Source organism: Rhipicephalus microplus, chromosome X, assembly GCF_043290135.1.
Source record: "Rhipicephalus microplus isolate Deutch F79 chromosome X, USDA_Rmic, whole genome shotgun sequence".
Lineage (NCBI taxonomy): Eukaryota > Metazoa > Arthropoda > Arachnida > Ixodida > Ixodidae > Rhipicephalus > Rhipicephalus microplus.
In genome coordinates, this window is record NC_134710.1 from 215,549,407 (window position 1) to 215,571,420 (window position 22,014).

At 44.2% G+C, this 22,014-nt stretch overlaps 1 protein-coding gene across 13 annotated transcripts in view; it reads right to left on the minus strand.

Annotated features, from left to right (window-relative positions):
• The window catches only part of LOC119187395 (uncharacterized), a 90,382-nt gene that overhangs the window by 9,762 nt on the left and 58,606 nt on the right, over nucleotides 1–22,014 (minus strand). For 3 of the 13 annotated variants that reach the window (XR_012887193.1, XM_075878611.1, XM_075878608.1), the window contains one exon: nucleotides 10,414–18,597. The exons of 5 other annotated variants lie outside the window; for them this stretch is intronic. Coding sequence is in view for 4 of the 8 variants with exons in the window: in XM_075878608.1 (XP_075734723.1) it covers nucleotides 16,950–17,471 (522 nt within the window). In the remaining 4 variants the exon portion in view is untranslated. 5 more of the 13 variants (XM_075878612.1, XM_075878613.1, XR_005111854.2 and 2 more) reach the window with 5 other exon arrangements.

A 22,014-nucleotide genomic window follows, 5' to 3' on the forward strand; every position in this document is an offset into this window, starting at 1 on the left:
TGAGATGCCTTTCATGCACAATCTCTTTGGATTGTAGCTCAAATATCCGAGCAATTACAAGAAGGGCTTCCAAAGTGAAGGAAGAAAAGTTTAAGAAAAATAGCAGGCAGTGCAATAGGTGGCATATACAGACAGTATTTAAATAACTTTTATGTAGAAAAGCTTTTTCACATATTGTATTTCACATGTGACACAACGATCAAGCATGTTTGAGTGAATTAGCAGTTTACCATAGTAAACATGCCAATCTGCAGCACAATGGGCAGTTGAAGTGGCTATGCCCCCGAGGACGACACCTGCGATCGACAGCACTTATTCAAACTGCCTAATGACCTTGCAGTTATCAAGACCCAGGCAGCTGCTATTTACCTATTTATTCTTTTATTGCTATAGTATGAAAAAACCTTCCAGATGACAGTCAAGACCTACATTTGCAACCTACATTTCGAATCTGAAGTCCTTATCACTTGCTGTGAGCACATCGTAGGAGGAACAGTCAAAATTTCACATGGTAGGAGGACACTTTAGCCCGGTGCAGTTCTTCAAATTTCCCCGAAAATTCCTGCACACTTGTCTAAACCAGTGGCAACAAAGCGCAAAAGGAAGACCCGGGAACTTAGAGAAACTGCCGATTTCGAGGGCTGTGTTTCGGCTAGTGGTGGCGACGAGTCGGACATTAACATGGAGAACAGCGATGTTGACGAAGCTACTGGTGTCCCCTCCAATACAGAGTTGTGTCCAGATGTAGCAGCTTAAAATGGAAAAAGAGCACGGAGGATCCGAGAACAAATTTGAGAATCTGAGCTGGTATTCCAGTTTATATTATGCAAAAAGAAAAAGAAAAGAGGTTGAGAGGTGGTCAGTGAACAGTTAGAGAAATGAAATGGATGTCAAGACATAGCAAACAAAGCCTAGAACGAAGGACTGAGGGTATAAAAAAGAGAAAGCTCACATGCAACTGAGTAATTTGGTGATCACTGCAAGTGGCAATCATCCTGCAATGAACAGTTGTAAGTCGACAAATCATGAGCTGCCACTCTCTCATTGTAGCCATATATGCCTAGTGTCCTACATGTAGGACGCTGAAACTTTTCATTGTAACTCGAACTTTTTTTTTTCTGTAAGAAGGCTAGCGCTACCTGAAGTGTACTGACGATGCCCTGCCCTTCTCATGCTCAAGTCTAAATGATCGCCCGGCCACCAGTCGCCTCGTGATCGCAGTCGCAAAATTGTTGTTTCACGTGCATGAAATAGAGCACCATACCGCGGAAGGAAATGCAAGTAATATATATCCAAATTGTTCTGGATGCTGCCAATATTCCTGTGGATTGTTTGTAGATTATTGGATGTGCAGTAAAACTGATATATGACTGCGATATGCGGCAAAGTTTATTGTTTGCGGTCTGTCAGACATTGGTGTCCTACATATAGGATGCTGGGCACATGGGGTGTCACGCTGTGTCAATTTGGAATGCATGCCACGTCGTGCCCGTGAGGCTTGTCGTAACATAATGACATGCACATGGGTGTATAGCACATTCGTGTTTTCATTTTTTTTCGCACTCGGGAAATTCCTTGCAGTTCCTTTCACGCAAGAAAGTACCTGCGGATGCTGAACGACATCTTGAATCATATTGACGCTGGCGATGGCGTGCCTTCAGTTGTCACCATTCTTCCGCCTAGCAATTATGCTAGTGCAGTGACAGGTCAATGAAGCGGTGATAGAGAAGGCATGCAGAAACAAATGAAAAAGAAGTCTTGAGCCATTTACAATTAGAGCTGACACTGAATCAAATATTATTGTATGTTGTTGGAAGGACAATAGCATAGTTACAGTGATATCAAATGGTCATGGACTTAAACAGCTGCAAATGGTGAAAAGATACTCTAGATAAAAGCAATACATCATGGTGGAGCAGCCTTTTTTGATTTTTAAATACAATGCCAAGATGGGTGGGGTTGACCGACTGGATCAAAATATTGCAAAGTACCACCCTGCCATGAGAGGTATCAAGTGGTAGTCATCACTTTCAACATATCTTTTTGGTGCGTGTGTGAACAACACATTCCAGTTGTAGAGAAAGGGAACAGACAAAATGGACCTTAGAATGTTTCGAAGGACAGTAGCAATGTCGTACGTAAAGAGATATGGCTACAAGCCATTGCGTGGAAGAAGCCGCCAGTCTCCGCTGGAAGCGCAAAGCCGATTTGACCGCACGGACCTCTTGTTGATACCCCAAGAAAAGGAAACAAGGTGCGCAATGGAAAGCCCACCACACATTGTGAAAGATGGGATGTTGCAATGCATGTAAAGTGTTTCTTATTACATACGGTTCAACTAAATAAGTAGTGCGCTACGTCTGTTCCGAATTGCCACAACGCCACACCTCATGGCCTAGTGTCCTATATGTAGGACGGTGCCAGAATCGTTGTTAGAAAAATGTTTCTTGTGAATAAAGGTTTTATTTTTTTTCTCAGACCTTACAAGCTATTATTTCGAGAAAAGAAAATTGTTTTGTTAATATCTTAAAGTTCAGGCGTATATGGGTTAAAGTTACTAACTGATCCTGAATATCTACACGTCTGTCCAAAAATAAGAAGGTTGTCAAAGGCACCCTTCAAGACTTTTCCAAGTGATCATCTGCATCACGAATCGCCTGCCGCAAGAATTTTTAAAATCCATCAAGCACAAGAGGAATTGTTGGAATTTTCAACACGCTTTAAGTGCTTTCTATTTTTTGGTACTAGTGAGCATGCTGAAAGCTACATAAGGAGGGACGAGGAGATGCGTCCCTTCATCAGCATGACCTTGAGCACTTCTTTTTTTCAATTTTCTTTAATGTTCGGCTTACTTTCAGTGTGACTGCAAGTGCACATGACAGCATCCCGCAGCCATACCGAAAAACTGTTGCGGGGCCCCTTTATGCAGTTTTTTACCCATATTTTGTGCTCTTGAAAAATTCAACCATGTCATATTGAAGTTTCTCCCACTGCTTCCTCGTGGCACTGCTATATCCCCTTAAACCGTGGTCGTTATGTTTGCCTAAGCAACTTGTTTCAGTTAATTGTGTCAACTTGTGGCAAAAAGAGAGCACGATGCATCACTGATTGGATCAACTGAACCTTAGTCAATATGTCTTGACTTAACCTCACAGTGCTGTAACCGATCATTTTGGTGAAGGCACATGGTGTTTAATGGCTCGTTCAACATGCTATGTTTCAGATGCAATGTCAAGAGTATTACTTTTTTTTCTCAAAATAAATGCAACCAATACTTAATTCCACACACATTTACAGCTTATGATATCATTATTATTATGAGAAAATATTGACTAAGTGCATGATAATAAAATATTTATTGATATGCTAATTACAACTAATGACTGAAGCTGACATTGTTTTATTTTATTTCTAGGAATGCAATATAGAGTGCCTTGAAATTATGCTATGTGATATTGATGCAATCATAGAAAGTTCATCACAATTCACACCTGCTATTCACAATTTACGCCCAAATTGCACACCTCTAGTATATACTTTTCAGGGAAAAAAAGAAACACTACTACTCGCGCATTCTGTGCACCTTGCCTTGAACAGTGACTAACAACGTCACAAGAACAGAGCCCTTCGGCAGACGATAGTTATAGCGCGAGACCAAAACGATGACACAGAGACAAGAAGGACACGAAAGACACGTGTCTTTCGTGTCCTTCTTGTCTCTGTGTCGTCGTTTTGGTCTCGCGCTATAACTATCGTCATGCCATACCAACTAGCCCAAGCTGCCACACTTTCGGCAGAATTTTCTTTCTCTCATTGTTTTCTTTTCTTTGATAAGCACCTGCATGTTGATGTTTTATTTCTATGAGCTCTGACACATAGTGTTCGACAAAGTCCTCAGAATTCTGCAATGAAAGCAAGGGGTAGTATTTAAAGCGATGACGTTCGAATATGTACCGGAGAGAAGGAATCTGTCTGGTTGCAACAGCACTCTCGATTTCATAAATTTATCACAGGTGCCGGCGGATTACCATCATTTGTGTACTCTTCTATGGATATAAGGCTAAAAAGAAGTCACAGATTTAACAAGTCATCTCAAGAAACTGAAATGAGAAATTTTGATGAATTTACCCAACTCTACCCCTGAAACACGAGCTACCAGCATTAAGTGTGTAACTGAGGCCGTTTGCCGTTGCATCGCCAGTAGCAATAGTCACAATAATGATAAAAGGCATGACATAGCCCGGCAAGCCTCTGCTAATGGCAGTCCTAGCCGAACCAGAAGGCCTTCAAGCCGAGCCAAATCATGGTCAAGACAAACATGCACAAACTTAACCACGTGAATTATGTTGTGGTTGGAAAGTCAGATATGCTGTCTGATATGTAGAAGCAACAGACATCAAAATAGCGTACCTACGAACGTGGAAGCTAGGGAACGCTTTATATAACATGAAGAAAAAGTTGCCAAGGAAAATTTTCCACCGTCTTTTTTACTTTAGGCTACCACAAATGTGACAACCAGTACATCAGTGAGACCACTGATTTTAAGGGAAGAGTTAAAAACAACACAAATATGACACCAGGAAACTATGCGTGACCTCACATGCCCTCATTAAACATGTGGAATATACAGGCCACCAAACTGACTGGTCAAGTGTGCGTGTTCTGGCCAAAAGAAAGCTTGCATCATGCCTTCACCTGGAGCATCAGCACATGTAGACAACTGCACATATGCTGAATAGGAGTGATGGGACGCTTCCAACAATGCACTTCCGGTGCTAACGTCACATACTTAGGTGTACTTCAATATTATGTGCTTTTTTATGGCTAATATTGTAATACAAGGCTCCCATAGCGGGTACCATGATGTCAGTAAACTTTGTATTATTTTGGTAGGCGTATCTTTTCCCGCCTTCACTAAGAATCAACAGTCGTGCACTGCTTTTCTTTTTCTCACATCTTTTAGCTGTTCATTGTAGTTGCAGCTGAAGGAGTGGCTTCTTAAGCTTTGATCAATGGTAATGCTTATTTTCGTGACGGTCGAACAGACAGCCGTGAGTTTTCATGACCAAACCAGATTTTTCAGAAATTCCCTGATTCAGAGTTTTCCATGTTAGTAAACACCCTGCTATGGTATTGGCCGGCTGGAATTTACCAGCCTATATAGGTCTATTAGCAGCTGGATTAAGTCAACAACTCCTTACCCTGTTTGGGCCTTTCCTTACTGGGCCCCACAGGCCTGGCCTGTGAAGTGTCCTAGTCACTGCTCATTTTTATGCTGTTATATTGAAATATAAACATTCAAATTTTTTTTATATCACACCTTCGAAATCAATATTCATGATTAAAAACATACCCAAACTTATAAAATTACAATAGCAAGCACTAAAGTGAAATATACCATTTACCTCCACCACTTTTTTTTTCAGGCTCTTGGGACTATCATGAACGGAGGGGAGGAAGGAACACTCCAACAAAAAATTTAACACTTTGATAAATGGTGTCAATAAGAGTGAAAAGAAGATGATGGTCTTATGAGTTTTAGGGATTATTTTGCAAACCACAATGTACAGTGGGCTAAATCCTGGGCCCTGTGCTTCAGAAAAGATGCCACAATCGACACGAACATGAGCCTCGAAGCCATGCATAAAGTTCTGAAGTACTGCTACTTTCATGGAAGAGGCAACGATCGAGTAGACAAAGTAATATTGGTATTACTCAAATTTACAAGAGACAAAATATTTGACTACCTCGCCAAATTTCATCCGACGCGGTTTGCGTGCAGCGATTTGTGTGCTGTAGAAAATACTCGTCCTTCGAGATAGAAGTGCTTTGTAAATTCGATAAATGTGAATGAAGAGTCTCGGAACTCTTGAATTCTGCATTGTGACAAGGCTTCTCCTCCCGCGCGGGGATTTACGTGTGCTTGGGAATGGGCGACGCCTGAGCAAGTCTTAACTTTGCTGTAGCTGTGTTGGGAACCAAGTGATCATGTGGATAGTTATAGCCCTGTTCTTAAGAACGTCATGTGCCTTCTCCGCTATGAAGCCCGAGGCAAACTCCCTGACTGCAATCTAGAATTTGGGTATATTTGTCTCCTGTTGTCATGCAACAGTGCCAACACAAAAGCAACCTGCTTCACCTCATGGTTTTTAACTAAAGCATGGTGCTTTGCCTTTCATTTTCGTCTTTCTGCAGGGATCCATGACTATGAAAGACGTCATGGAAAATGAAGCGAAGGAGCACCTTAATGGCCTGAACAAAATCAAGGACAAAAGAACATTCGAAGAAAAGCGGGGACCCTGCACGAAAATTGCGCAAGCAATTGTTGAGGAATTACAGAAACCAACAATAGATGAACGAGCTGCGCCATGGGCTGGGCCGGCCTTACAGAATATCTTTACAAAGCTCAAGGGTATGCCTGTGCCAGAAGAAAAGTTGCTTGAAGCGGCACCAAAAAAAAATTGACAAGCAATGTCGCTTTACTTCCACAAAAAAAAAAACACAGACCACCAATCGCATGGGGAAACCGAATTGCCTAGAAGAAAAAATGGTGTCGGACATATTGTCAGCCGCTGGTGGCTCAGGTAAACATACAGGGTTCGACCACACATATGCCGAAAGTTTCTAATTATCCATACAGCACAGCCTGATTCTGTATAGCTTTAAGGGGGGACGCGGCTTTGGGATCGCGAAAAATGGCAAAAAAAATCAATTTTTTGATAATCAAGTTCTCAGTTTCTGGAGCACTTTTTCTATCTGATTCCAAAATATCTACACTGAAAACCGCGCAGAAGTGCTTCAGAAAATTCGTTTCACCCACCTAGCTAGCAAAACTTTTTCTGGAAATCGCGAGAAAACAGCGATTTTCAAAAAATTATAGCTTCACGATGGCGGGGCCGGGAGCTGGCTTCTTGGGCTCATCGGAAAGAGCATTTCTCCGTGTTTAACTTTCCCGTCTGGCTCCTCCTTTTAAAAACAAGCGCACAAAAGCAAATGTTTCAAGGTCGTTTTGAGGCCCATAATTGGCTGTGGTCGCCATGTTGCCTCAGCTCGCCTCGCCATTGTCCCGATGCTCGCTCCGGAAGGTCGTCGTCTGATGCTTGTGCGTCGCGAGGACATGGCACTCGAAAATCGCTACTTCGTAACGTGTTCACGGCTCGATCATCACTTCGGATATAATTGCGCTTTAGTTAGGAGCCGTAAGCTGATGCGCGATAAGGTTACTACGAGCGGGCGCGCGGTCTACGAGCGCGGTGCGTCATCGGAGTCGTTTTTAGCCCTAACTCCGCCGACAGCGAGACGGCGGGCAGGAACGACGCGCTAGCGCACTCGTAGCGACGTGCTTTTTCGTAAGCTACGAAGCTGTAAGCGGTGGCACGATCAGTTTACTACGAGCAGCCGCGCCAGATGCACGATCAGATTACTATAAGAGCGGGCGCGCGGTCTACGAGCGCGGCGCGTCGTCGGAGTCGTCTTTAGCCCTAACTCCGCTGACAGCGAGACTGCGGGCAGGAACGACGCGCTAGCGCACTCTTGGCGACGTGTTTCTTCGCAAGAAAAAAAGCACAGCACTAACTAGCTCCTCTGAACCTTGGCAGCGGACCACACAGTCAAGCTCGTCACCCCCCCCCCCCCCCCCTTCAGTGCTAAGGAATGCTCGGAACAGCGGCTAGCAGTTTCGCGCGCCGTCACTCGAAAATGTGATGCCAAGCGCAGTGCACGCCGATTTGCGCGCCGATTTTTTGTCATCGTAGTTACACATTTCGCGCATCTTCACCGAACGCCGCCGGCAAGTGCATTACGTGCCGGCTGCGCTGTCCACGCGGCCGCGCACTCCACAGTCATATGGAGTGCTGTCAATAAGCTTTTGTGATGCGATTTAGACGTGCTTGAAGCCGTGCTTGGTATCACCACGAGCGTCTATGAATGTTCTGAGGCAATGAAAGCCTCGTTGATTAGCGTTTCCGCGACCGGTTGTATGACGATGCGTTTCACGGCTAGAGTGGCAAAAGAGCGTGTATGAATCAGGCGACCAAATTTTTATATGCCCGTTTCGCGTCATTAAATATACTGCTAAAAATTCCTCTGCCACCAGTCTTCTGCCCATAACTTTGTTATTTGGAAAGAAGGCGTAGGCCGTCATGGTGTGATCCATTTTTCTGATGCAATAAACCTCTCTCCAAATAAAAAAAATGTTCAGTGATTATTTGTAATCAAGTACTTAATTACGCTAATTACAACTTCAGCACAAGAAATATGTGTAATCATTTCAGTATATGGTCTTATTGAATTACAATCTTTCCTGTCATGCCTATCACACCACTCCTTCATACAAAGAACTTGGTTTGAAATCCATACTTGTTCTTTGTATATCATGAAAAGGAGGTTATGGGGAAAAAAAGGCAACCAAGACACACTGGTCAGAGACCAGATGCCTGAGAAGTTAAATATCACAAGGAAAACCTAAGATCACAATCTTTAAGTGTTTTAGAGACGTAAAAAGAAGTTGAAACTTTACCTGCAGTTTTCTCAATACTGTTTTTTTTTTTTTTGCATTATGCTCAGCTTGTAAAGCAGATATCTGGGCAACCACTGCAGAAATTTCGGTTCTGTTTATTTCGTAACGCTCCTTGAACTGTGCTTCAGGAAGCTGTGGCCTCAGTTTTTCATTTTACTCCTTAAATCATTTTTATAGGGTTTCTTGTTTGTAGTGCAAGTGTGCTCATTGCAGTGTTGCTGGAGAAAATGTTAACTACAAGTTTTAGTGTTGCAAAAAATTATTTTGAGAACACGGCCCCCTTCAACATGCATTTGGTTGTGCATACAGTAATTACCAACCATTTTTGTCATTTTATAAATTTTCCAACTCGTCCAAGAGGTTCAATTAAAAATAATTTGTCTGAATAAGTATTTGTGCTATCGCCTCGAAATTTTTATGGATGCATGGTGAGGTCACTCTTAGTGTTTGTGCCAATTTTCATCATCATCTGACCAGAAACGAGAAAATTCATTGTCAAAGGCATGTCCCCCCTTAAATTTACACTAAAAAATATTTGTACAAAAAAATTCAATTCTGCGGTTTCACTTGGTGAAATCCCACAATAATTATTCGGCATGCTTACTCTTGATTTACACTGACCACCAGTGGTTTTTTTCATACACATTTTCACTATGCACAAAAGAAATGAGGCTTGTGTAGGGAAGCTGGCACTGGTACACTCTAAAAAAATATCAAGTAGAAAGGGTGTCTTTTTGTCCCACAACAATAATCGTCATCGGGCTTGCGTGCACTTCCTTTCTTGAAAACTCGGCACTGGCCCCTTTCCTATCGAGAATGCAAGGTAACCTTGATAATGGGCATGTCGATCGTGACCGGAATGTACCGGGCGCGGGGCGATAGCGCAAGGATGGAACGCAATATAGATGACGATGATTGTTGTGGGACAAAAAGACACACTTTTTACTCGCTCTTTTTTTAGAGTGTACTTAGGCAGATATTTTGCTATATGTTTGTTTTCTAATACAAATCTCATTGATCGGTTAAACACAAACTGTATATACTGCTGAAACAAACCAAGCAAAGTAAGGGGCTATCAAGAACTCTGAATGGCTGCCTTACCCAGGGCACACCACAGTTGACTGTCCAGTTGATTTATTATTTCTGCTTAAGCAATGAGAGTAATTTATTGATCATCCCCAATGTCAGCTAATTTCCATTTGAGGACAACCTCCAAATGATCTCTGATCTAGGCCACCTTATGATGGTTGATTTCATTTTATCCCTGTAAACTTCTCAGTATTACCTGCCCACCCTTTCAACTACAGCCCTCAACTGTGTTTCTGATTGGAATATGAATATGAAGAATATTCAGTTTGTTGCTTTAATTGACCACCGATTATTGCTGCTGTGCACTATGTGGCCAACCCAGCTCAATAACTTTTTCTTGATGTCAACAAAAATATTGCAAATGCTAGCTCAATCTCTGATCCACTCCACAGTCATAAAACCTCATTAGAGAGCACTGATACAAAATTTGAAGGTTAGATAACATATATGAGAGATTTATTTGGACATACGCACATTATCTCCGAAATTTCAACGGGCCGTATAGCCTAGAACACATTTAAAATCAAATTCAATGTCCATCTAAAGTGCACGTTATGGCAATGCACGCAAAATGCGTCTTTGATTTTCATGTAAAAAAACCGACCATCCCCTGCGTCATGCGTTATTGTGGGCCGCCACAATCCTTGCGAGCACTTTCTGCTAGCAGACCTTTTCAACAGAAGGAGGGGCAGACTTGCATAGGAGTACAAAGGTTGATGTCCTTACCACCATAGTGCATATTTAAGGAGTCACACGTGTTTACAGCACCCTAGAGGAGATTACAGCACCCAGGGAATCTGCTGAAAGGAGTTTTCAATGCAGTGCTCACATAAACGCACTTTTGTATGCTCACATAGCCAGCTGCATTTACATGTAAACCACTCTGGGTCCCTCTTCAATTAGCTTCTTCTCAAGCGAAAGCTGCAAATGGGCAGTAAAAAGCAGTCTCCAAATAATTAACTCTCACATACTGGACGAAACAAGGTATCCAGCCATGATAATTAGCGACAACAGAAAAACAAGTTGTAATATTTTTTGTGTCAGTCCTCCTTTAATTTCTTGCTGTGATTTCCCCTTTTAAGGTATGCAATGTGGTCCTTTATTTCAGCCCAAGTTTGACTATATCATCAAAGTTTATGCCACATACTTCAGCACTGGTGGAATACAGTGGCTGAATACCTTTTTGTTGTGGGAGTAAGAGTAAACAGCTTGTGGGGATTTATAAACATCTCCTTTATGAACTCCAGCTCAACCTTATTCCTGGCTCATTTCTTCGAGATTACCGTTGTAAAAATTTGAAATGAACGCAATTGTAAGCTGATACATCTGTAATAGAATTCTCTATGTCTTTTCAATCCCCTTCTAGTGTATTACTGTAATATTGATGTTTTTACAACTAGGTTTCACATTTTTCTTATCAGATTGTGTACAGAGTGTCACAAGTTTCCTATGTATAAACTACCCCCTACCGGTGATCTGACCTGCCGGTGATCTGAGTTAACTGACCACCACACAGCCTTGTCCAGGTACTTTTCTATGAGGCACCTCGTGTGGCTTTTGTAAACTAAGTGATAGTCACACATTGAACTTTACTGTTCTTTGATTGCATTAGGAGTGAATGACTTCTCCTTGAAATGAACATTTCAGAGTGCAAGTCTTCTGTTACTTTTGCCGTGTCATTCAGTTAACTATTAATGTTGCTGTACTTACCTTCCACTGTATGTATTTTGTTCTTTCATATAAAGGTAATTACTTTGTAGCTGTGTCAGTGCTGTCACCTTTTGCACTATTTTTTGATATACTAAATTGGTATGTCAAGAGGCTTATACCTGTTGATCAGATTCAACAGATGAGTGAATTCTATTATTTATTGCAATCCAATTATCTGTTATTTGTGCAGAGTTTCGTGGTTACAGAGATGTTGCTTATTTTTTACCTCCAACTTCAATTGCTGATATACAAATTGGTATAGTTATGGTTTCCTCTGTGTTTTATTTTCTTCAAGTTGATGGCAAGCATTGCCCTCACTAGCCTATGATTGGTGCATTTTACTGTGCTACTGTTATGTCCTGTACTAGGCTTTGGTCTTTTTTTATTTTTCATGTTTTTCCCCCTTATATACAACCAGCTATTCCCGAATACACTCATATGCGTGCCCTGTAGCTAGAAGATGAATGAGGTCACTAAAACATTAAAGTGCTTTCTTTACATGAACGAGTGAATGGATCAAGCTGCTACCAGTCCACAAAGAGATCAAATGAGAACAATCAATCCTGAAGTGCAAAACACCTGCATTGTTCAATTTCATACATTTATTTATGATGCTGGTGCATTTGAGCATTATTTGTTTATTGATTGCTGCTTACTTTTATTGCGTGTATGTTAGCTTTCTGCCTAATGTCTCTATTAAAACAAGTATTTATTTTTTTGTATCTTCATAACTTCGCAAGCACACCCACCCACATATACCAATCAGAATGGCTGTTTGGGGGAGTCAGCGATTCATAACAATTGAAATACGAGCTTTTCGTTAGACAGAAATATCATATAAACTAATTTCCATTCATTCGCCCTGCTGCTTTGAGCTCTAGGCATGCTGTATTCTGCTAACAGATAGAACAGAACTTCTACACCATTTTGTGATGTTTTTATATTTTCTGACCTATATGTCTTGCAAGTTTTTTTGTGTTTCACATATAGGTAACATTATGGTAAAAAGCATGCTTGATGCTCGCAGTTTTGTGTAAGCCTGTGTCTTGCAGATTTACATTTTGCATTCCCCAAAGTAACTTTGCCTGTGCAGAACCCCAAACCCTGTTTGTGTTTGTCTGCGATGCCATTTGGGTTGTTCAATGCTCCTTGTAAGTCTGCATGTGCAACTTTTGCATTTCCCTAGTACGCAAAATATTGTTACACAAGGCAAGGTAAATAATAGGGGTTTTTAACGGGTCCTGAGTCCGCGATCACCGTATATTGGTGATCTCCACCGCCATGGCTCGTACCCACTCAGAGGGATCGCAGTGGAGGCAACTTTCTCTTCATTCTCTACGCGCGCTTCCCTTGTTTTTCCTGGTAGTGATACTTATCATTCCTCCGGTCTCAGACGAAGCCCTCTGGGCGAGTCATTCTTGCATCCTTCGTGTAAACGGCTTCAGGCGGGCAACATGCGTCACATCTGTCTTGCATGAACATCGGCCACTAGTGGTGACACGTGCAATTTCATAATTGACCTCACTGAGACGGTGAAGTATCACGAAAGGACCGGCGTAGTGTGCCAGTAGCTTTTGGCTCAGGCCACGTCTGCGTATTGGGGTCCACACCCACACAAGATCACCGGGGGCATAGGTTACATGCCTGTGTTGACTGTCGTAGCGAGTTTTGGAGGACTCTTGCGCTGCCATGTACGTAGGCAGGCAAGTCGACGTGTCTCTTCCGCACGACACAAAGTTTCCGTAATTGTTAAATCGTCATGGACGACAAAAGGAAAGATAGTGTCCAGCGTATGTCGAGGTGAGCGAGCGTAGAGCAGATATAAAGGGCTGTAGCCTGTCGTTTCGTGTTTCGACGTGTTGAAGCCGTACGTGACGAACGGTAAAACTTCATCCCAGTTTTTGTGGTCGGAGGCGACGTACATTGACAACATGTTGATCAACGTTTGGTTTGTGCACTCGGTGAGGCCGTTAGTTTGTGGATGATACGCAGTTGAGTGTCGGAACTTGGAAGCACACAAATGAAGTAATGATTCGACAATATCAGCGGTAAATTGTCGTCCACGGTCACTTATTATCACGCGAAGAGGCCCGTGTCGGAGGATGACTGAATTCAACAGGAACTCCGAAACCTGGACTGCCGTGGCGGAGCATAAGGCAGCCGTCTCGCAGTACCGCGTCAGGTAGTCGGCGCATACAATTATCCACCGGTTACCTTTTGAGGAGCGTGGAAATGGTCCCATCAGATCAATGCCATGGGGAACCGGGAGGCTTTACAGGTTGCAGGTGACCAACTGGACCCGAAGAGGGCCGCTTGTGGCTCTGGCACTGCGTACAGCTGACCACGTAGTTCTTAATTGTCTTGCTTATTTTCGGTCAATAGAACCGCTCTTTCGTGCGAGACTAAGTGTTCGTGCGGTGCCTAGATGGCCAGAGGTGGGGTAATCATGCGTGAGACGCAGAACAGACGTTTGGAGAGACGCAGGAACAACTAGCAGAAAGCGGGCGCCCGTCGTGGACAAGTTTCTCTGGTAAAGAAGACCATTTCGGACGCAGAATCGGCCTTCGCTTAATGAATTTCTCGCTCCAGGGAAGAGAGCTTTCAAGCTTGGGTCATTACGCTGCTCAGCGGCGAAAGTCACGGCATCGGGAAAGCCAGACGACAGAGAAGTGATAAGGTGGTCAAAGTTATCGCCTTCACAATCTGTCGATGGTAGCGGCATTCTGGAGAGGCAATCCGCATCAGCGTGTAGACGGCCAGTCTTGTATAAAATGGTGAAGACGTGTTCTTGCAAACGAATGGCCCATCGTGCGAGGCGGCCGGATGGGTCACGAAAGTTGACCAGCCAACACAGGGAATGGTGATCTGTGACGATAGTGAACGGGCGACCATAGATGTATGAGCGAAGCCGTTGCATGGCAAAGACTACCGCTAGACATTCCTGTTCGGTCACTGTGTAGTTGCGTTCAGGCTTGCTTAAAGAACGACTTGCGTACGCCACAACGTGTTCCTTCTTGCCAGAACGCTGACCGAGAACGGCACCGATACCGATGCCACTTGCGTCTGTGTGAATTTCCGTGGGCGACGAAAGATTGAAGTGCCGAAGTATTGGCTGCGAAGTTAACAAACACTTCAGCTTGTGAAAAGCGGCATCGCACTCGGAGGTCCACTGAAACGGGCTGTTCTTGCGTAGAAGGCTCGTCAGGGGGTGAACGACATCCGCAAGCTTGGGTACGAACCGGCGGAAATACGAGCAGAGCCCGATAAAGCTACGCAGTTGTTTCACAGATTTAGGACGCTCGAACTATTCAACGGCCGCTGTCTTTTGTGGGTCAGGTCTAATGCCATTTTTGTCGACGAGATGTCTTAACACCAATGTCTGCCGCTCGCCAAAGTGGCACTTTTTTGAATTCAATACAAGGCCAGCTTTTTCAATGCAGCTGAGAACGAGGTCTAGGCGAGTATTGTGCTCCTCAAACGTACGTCCAAGAATTACGACATCATCAAGGTAACACATGCATATATGCCATTTTAAACCACGCAATATAGAGTCCATAAATCTTTCGAATGTCGCAGGAGCATTACATAATCCGAATGGCATAACGTCGAACTCGCAAAGTCCGTCGGTCGTAACAAATGCCGTCTTTTCTTTGTCAGCTGCGTGCACCGGAATTTGCCAGTAACCTGATCTCAGGTCGACAGATGAAAAGTAGGACGCGGAATGCAGGCAGTCTAAAGCGTCATCGATGCGCGGCAGTTGATAGACGTCTTTCTTGGTAACAGAATTCAGTCGACGGTAGTCAACGCAAAATCTCCACGTACCATCCTTTTTCCTCACTAGAATGACGGGAGCAGCCCACGGACATGCCGATTCCTGTATTATTCCCTTTTCCAGCATCTCTTGGACTTGCTCGTTGATGATCTTGCGCTCCGATGGTGCCACTCGGTAAGGTTTCTGCCTAATGGGATGCGCCGATTCGGTGTGGATCTGATGACGTATCCGGGACGCTGGGTAAGGGCCTTTGGCTGTATTTAGAAAAAACGAACACTTTCGATTGCTTAGACAGAATGTCGAGCAGTGTATGACGTTCGCTTTGGTCAAGTGACTTGCTGACCATTTGTAGCAATTGGGCATCTTCTGAACCTTTTAAGCCTAGATGTTCATTTTGGCTTGTAGCATCAATAAGCGCAACCAGCGTCGTACATGACTCGGGTCTAAATAGTGCAAGTTTCATGCCGCCTGGCAGAATTGCAGGCTCCATGGAACTGTTTATTGTCCACACACCTGCCCGTCCATCAACGACTGACACTATACAATGGGGAATGAGAATGTTCTTTTTCAGGCATGCCGGGGGAATCGGTTCGAGCGTGGCGTCAAACGTGCCACAGTTGTTACTGGAACATGTCATGGGAACACACACAGCAGAAAATGCAGGAACGACTGTATCCACGGAGACGAAAAAGATGCATTCCTCCGGACAGGAATTTTCCAGGAGCGCCGTTGGGAAAGTACCGTGTATAGAAAGATGCCCACTTCTGCAGTCTACAGTTGCCCCACACTCACACAACAAGTCAATACCCAAGATAACGTCATGTGTAGACCGCGGAATAACCGCAAACTCTGAGCAAAACACCTTGCCACACACCGAGACGTCCACAGTACAATATCCCACCGGACACAACACGTCACCACTTACACCACGAAATGTCACCCCACGGTTCAGGCAAAACATCACTTTTGGTCCTATCAGGTTCCTAAAATTTACACTCATCACCGAGACTGTCGCGCCTGTATCCACAAGTGCCATAGTAGCTACTCCATCGACAACTACACGAACTTTGTTCTTCAACATAAATGCTGACGGGGGTATATCTGTAGATAGAGCCTGTGATCTTGCGGCTTCACCCCCACTGGCCGCACCGACAAGTTTTCCGGCGGCGGTGTACGTGCGCGTCGCCGTGGCGACGGCGATCGTGGAGCTGGTGGTGGCGTCAAACTTCGATCAGAGGCCAGCGAGGGGTAGCGTGACCCAGTAGGTGCGCGTGGTTTCCGTGACGTGGAGTGCGGATGGTCGAAATGTTGGTGATACATGGGCCAAGACTGTCGCTGATATGGGCGATGGTCACACAAACGTGCGATATGACCCGGGACGCCACAGTTAATTGTAGCATACCGGAATTGGTCGAGGGGCGCGTGGCTGCTCAGAGTAACGACTCCTCTCGGAAGGCATGGGATAGTGGTGCCGCCCTTCAGGGGCACTGTAGGCAGGCGATGTTGGGTAAACAGGCGGGCGAAAACTTCGTTCGTAGTTGGGAGTTGGATGACGGGGGAATCCAGCCTGCCGTGTGCCTTGATATTCATAAGCGTCTCCTGCGTTGATCGATGGTTGCCATGGTGGAAGAGAAACAGGAGTCCGCCCACGTTCTGGTTCGTTTACGTACACATCTTGAAAATCGCTGGGGCGATGATAGGTCTGCTGACATCGAAGCAGCTCTTCTCTGACAATCTGCCGTATGGTCAAAGCAAGGTCGTTAGGCGGCACTGTTTCAACACTAGCCACAGTGGGGACGTTGGACAGGCGGCTGAATTTCGGAGAAATTCGTCGCATCTTGAGGGATTCAAAGGTACGATTCAAAGGTGCTTCGTCACGTCGGACACGGAGTTCAAGCAGTCTTTCCCAATTAAGAAATTGTACACGTCTTCGGCTACACCCTTGAGAACGTGTCCAACCTTGTCTTTTTCAGACATCCTCCCATTCACGATCTTGCACAGCTTCAATATTTCTTCAGTGTATGTCGTACATGTTTCTCCTGGAAGCTGAGCCCTCTGAGACAATGTCTGCTCCGCGCGTTTCTTCTTTGCATCCGAATCACCGAAACACATCTGCACTTCTTCAACAAAACGTTCCCAAGTAGTGAACATGTCCTCGTGGTTCTCGTACCACATGAGGGCGGTGTCAGTTAACGAGAATACGACATGATTGAGCTGTTCGTTCGAGTCCCAGTCATTGCTTCTGCTCACCCGCTTGTAGTTCTTGAGCCACACGTCGACGTCTTCTCCTGAGGTTCCACCGAAGTTTGGCGGCACTCTGTAGTACGGCGCGGAAATCATCGGAGTTGGCCTCGAAGCGTTGGGTGGCTGCTCTTGGGCCATTACGATCGGCGAAGGTGGAAGTCCGGCGAGGCGGCGGCTGCGACGAAGTCCTGGTAGTGAAGCTTCCGTCTTTGGGTTCGTCCTACCCAGCACCTTCCACCAAATTGTTACACAAGGCAAGGTAAATTAATGGGGGTTTTTAATGGGCCCTGAGTCCGCGATCACCGTATATTGATGATCTCCACCGCCATGGCTCGTACCCACTCAGAGGGATCGCATTGGAGGCAACTTTGTCTTCATTCTCTACCCGCGCTTCCCTTGTTTTTCCTGGTAGTGATACTTCTTATCAATATAAAAAGGTCTAGTGAGTGAGTGTGCTGACAGCATTATGGCATCAAATAATTTACAATACCAATGGCACTTGCTTATTAAACATTTTGCATGCTAATAAACACATTAATAGGTTTAGAATAATGTAGTGGGTAGCTAGCATGAACGAAACCCGACATTAAACACATTGCTACATTTACCCGAGACATTTGAACTATACAGCTCGTAAGCACTGCTGGAATGATTTTCTTCTGTACTAAGGCATGAAGACTAAGCAAGTTGAGGACTAAAAGTTTGTTTATTTTTTTGTAAACTAATAGAAATTCAGGTGGGGAGAAAAAAATCACCTGCTGCCTTCGTGTGGTATTTACAGTCTTGTAACAGTCACACTGATTCAATTTGCTTAGCGGCTCATTACGATTTCGAAAGAACCAAAAACAATACAATAAACCAGGCAGCTGCTTTATGCAAAGTTCAACAATGTCGTCACATCAAGCCCATCTACCTCCAGCCCCCCTGTACATATAAACATGAGCATTTTCACCAGAAAACCAACTCACATATGCCGAACTGCACGAGGCTACTCTCCCAAAATGAACTGTTGGAACTAAATTAGCAACAACATATACCCTTGGCTTTTGGTGCTCTGTTCTTGGAACCTTCAATGCAACACCAGCCTCCACTCATTGCTTTTTACAGCTCAAAATGCAGCTTACAAAGTGGGGAAAATTATCACTGGTTGCAGTTGTCTTCTTGAAGAAAGATTCTGCTTCATCCGACGTCGCTTCCTGATCGGCTTCATCTGCCCAGGGTGATGGGAAGCATGAAGTTTTGGTGACCACCCTAGCTTCAACACCTAGAGAATCAACAAATATAATGACTTTTTGTGCACTGTTTTTCATGATACCCTTAACAACCAACAGTGCTGCATATGCTCCAGCTGTTCAAAATCTAGCACGAGAACAATGCATTATAATAATAATAATATTTGTAATTTCATACAAAACCATGCCATGATTATGAGGCACACTGTAGCGCAAGACTGTGTAAATATAGAGCACCTGGGATTTTTTAATGTGCACTGAAACTGCACTGTACATGAGCCCCTACCATTTCACCTCAACTAAAATTAGACGCCAGTGATGCAGCACTTAGTACCTTGCACATACAGTCGAGCCTGCTTATAACGAACCTGAGCGTGACGCGGCATCTGTTCGCTGTATCCCGAAGTTCGTAGTAAATGAAACAAAGCTTTTAAAAAAAGTTACGAGTGAAAACAGAAACTTTTTCTGCCCCAAAAAGTCCGTAATGCACGTGTTTCGAAGAGCAGAAACGATAAGGGCGGTCTCGAGTTCATTTAAAACGGCAGGCTGCTCGTTCGCCGAGGCCCGTGGCATAAACTGCATGAGGCTCCAAAGCTTCGTCGTTCTCGCAATCCGATTCCTCCAAATCGCTCTCGCCTCGTACTTCATTCACAATGACCCAATCCGTGCACGGTTCCGCAGTGTCGTCATCATCATCGGCCGTAATTAAATCATCGCAACAGATGTCCTATCCGCTCTCCCAGGTCGGAGTCGACAGCGCGCCGCCACAAATCGCCGCCGCAGTGGTCCTGTTCGGAAGCTTCAGGATCGGCATCGGGCCCGACGATCGACGAAGTCGGCTTCGCGAAAATAGTTTCGCGAACATGTAGCCGTCACCGCCACCCACGAAATATTCACCATCTCCACAGCTGAATACTGGGACGCCCGAAGCGGCAAATTGGCTGCCAGGTCGTCGACAGCTATGAGCAAGCGCTGCCACATTCATGATGATGAAGCGATTTTTTTACGTGTTCCATTTTCGGAACATTGGCGTCTTTCATATGCAATACACAAAGTTTGTCAAGAACAGCTTTTATTGATGTCGCTATCGGATTTTCTTACTCACGATAAGTGAAGAATAATATTTAGCGTGAAACAAAGTGTCTACAAATATAATCAATAATAACAAATTTGCAAAAAAATGGTGGCTGTACTATCGACAGTGAACAATTCACAAGGCATGGTACGCAGCATAGCAGTTCTTGTGCAGCCGTTTCTTGTCCTGTTGGCATGCTGATTTGTTGTATTCTTCTTGCATTCAGCGCTTCTACCCTAAGAAGCTGAGATGATGTAGTGACCATCAGTTTTCCTGTACTCACGTCTCAGATGAACCCAAGTTAGTTTCTGATTAAGCTGCAGTAATGACATGGTGACATCCCGTCAAAGTGCAATATGTGTCGTGATGGCATCGGTTGCCTTGTGAAGTTTGCAGTGGAGGAGCAGAGCATCCTGCGACGACAGACTTGTTGAGACCAGTGCTGAAAAGGTCCCAACACCATTTCTTGCTTCGTAGTTTTGGTCGATAGCTCCGAGAAGCCGGTCCATCACATCTACTCCCCCCATGCCTTCATTGTATTTCTTGATCAAATGAGGTTGAGGAATTTCCACTTTCTTGTTCGAGCGTCGTGTGAAGCGTTGCGCACTTCTAACAGGCTCGTGGCTGAGGCGGTTCAAAGAAACTGCGAACAGCATTATCTTTCCACCTGGATGTGTAGACCACCCCATCGCCCTTGTAGTAGAAAGGTCCTCTTTTTTTCCGACGTCTTGGAGGCTCTTCTGTGGACAACCACCAGCTCTTGTACCTCGCGCAGTCCCTGTCGCTCGAATACCCTGGTCAGTGAGTTTCGTCAAGAGGTCGTGCGAAGTGAAGAGGTTTTCCAAATAGATTTCGAGCTTTCAAGGGCTTGGAGGACCGACACCATGTTGCTAACTACCCTGAGCCCGAGAGGGGTCCTGTCATCCTTCCCATTTTTTTTTCGCAATATATATTTATTGCGTAGGGGTACCCCTTTGATGAGTACATCACCCAAACCTTGCAACCAAATCGAATTGGTTTATCGCGGATAAACATTTTGCACAAGTGGTGGTCATAATAGGGCACCATTGACTCATCGATGTCCAGGTTCTTAGATTTGGAGTGGTTTCCACCACTCCAAATTGGTGGACTCGGACATTCGGAGATTTGACCATAAAACGGCTGAATCCTGCCCACCTTGCCTGCTTGAAACTGAGTGTTGTCAACCACATGAGAGCCTTTGAGCTGCCGGAACCTATTTTGGAACATCACTGTCGTGACTATCGACACGAAAAGGTCTTCTGCAGTGCTCAAGTACGAGTCTTCTGACAGAACAGAGTGGTAGTCACTAAAAAGTACGAGACCGAAAAACTGACCGATGTGTTCTTCAGTGACGTCCACCTCCTCGCCCTTTTGGAGTGCATATTTTGCTGTCAATTCAGCCAGTGAATCAATATATTCTGGAGAAATAATTTTGCACAATACCATAAAAGGGCTCATATTCCCAAGGTCTGAAAATTCCTCTAGCAATAACGGGGAATTGTCGCTGGGAATCTTTTTATCAAACTTAACATAGTCACCCCATATTGGTGTATGAGTGCGCTTTGGGGTTTTTGTTTTTACAGTCTTTGTTGAAGATTTCCGTGCTTTTGCAGCAGTCATTTGTCTCGACGCTGGTCGCTTTCGTCATGGCTCAGAGCTCGAACTGGTCGGCAAATCAACATCTTCATCACTGCATCGCATATGTTAATCGCTGCATCGCACAACTTCAACGTACCCACATACATCATCGGATGGAACTTCAGAAAAGTCATTTTCATTCACGTGCTCCTGATAATAATATGATGATCCTTGTAATACTGGCACACACCCACAAAGTAATATTGTCATCTTCATCTTCAACAAGACAAAAAATAAAGCGAAACGCTAGCGCACGCCCATGCTTTTTTTGACACTGTAAAATGCCAATGCTCCAAAAAAGGAACATTCGCATAAAACTCTCGAACCTGGCAACTAGAGTGCCTTTGCTATTTATTGTTATTTGGCCACGTGATGCCACAATATAGCCCTATATTCTAATTTTACTTTGCTCACTGCTACGTTACTTCTTCTTGCAAAATAATGCGACAAGCGTCTGGTGGGAAAGGAGCGCAAAATATGCCTCTTTTTAAATATTTAACTAAAAATTCTACAAGGATTTATATAAAAATTTAAATTCTTATGTTTTCTCTAAGCATCAGTGAGTATGCGAAATCGAAAATTTAAGCGTGCTATATGGATAGAAAATTAAAAATGGAGTTTCATATGTTCCAATTTTGGAACATTGGCAAGTAAAAGGAACAAGCGGGGCGAAACCTTTCCCAGATCCAAGTTACCCGGATAAATTTTATGAGAA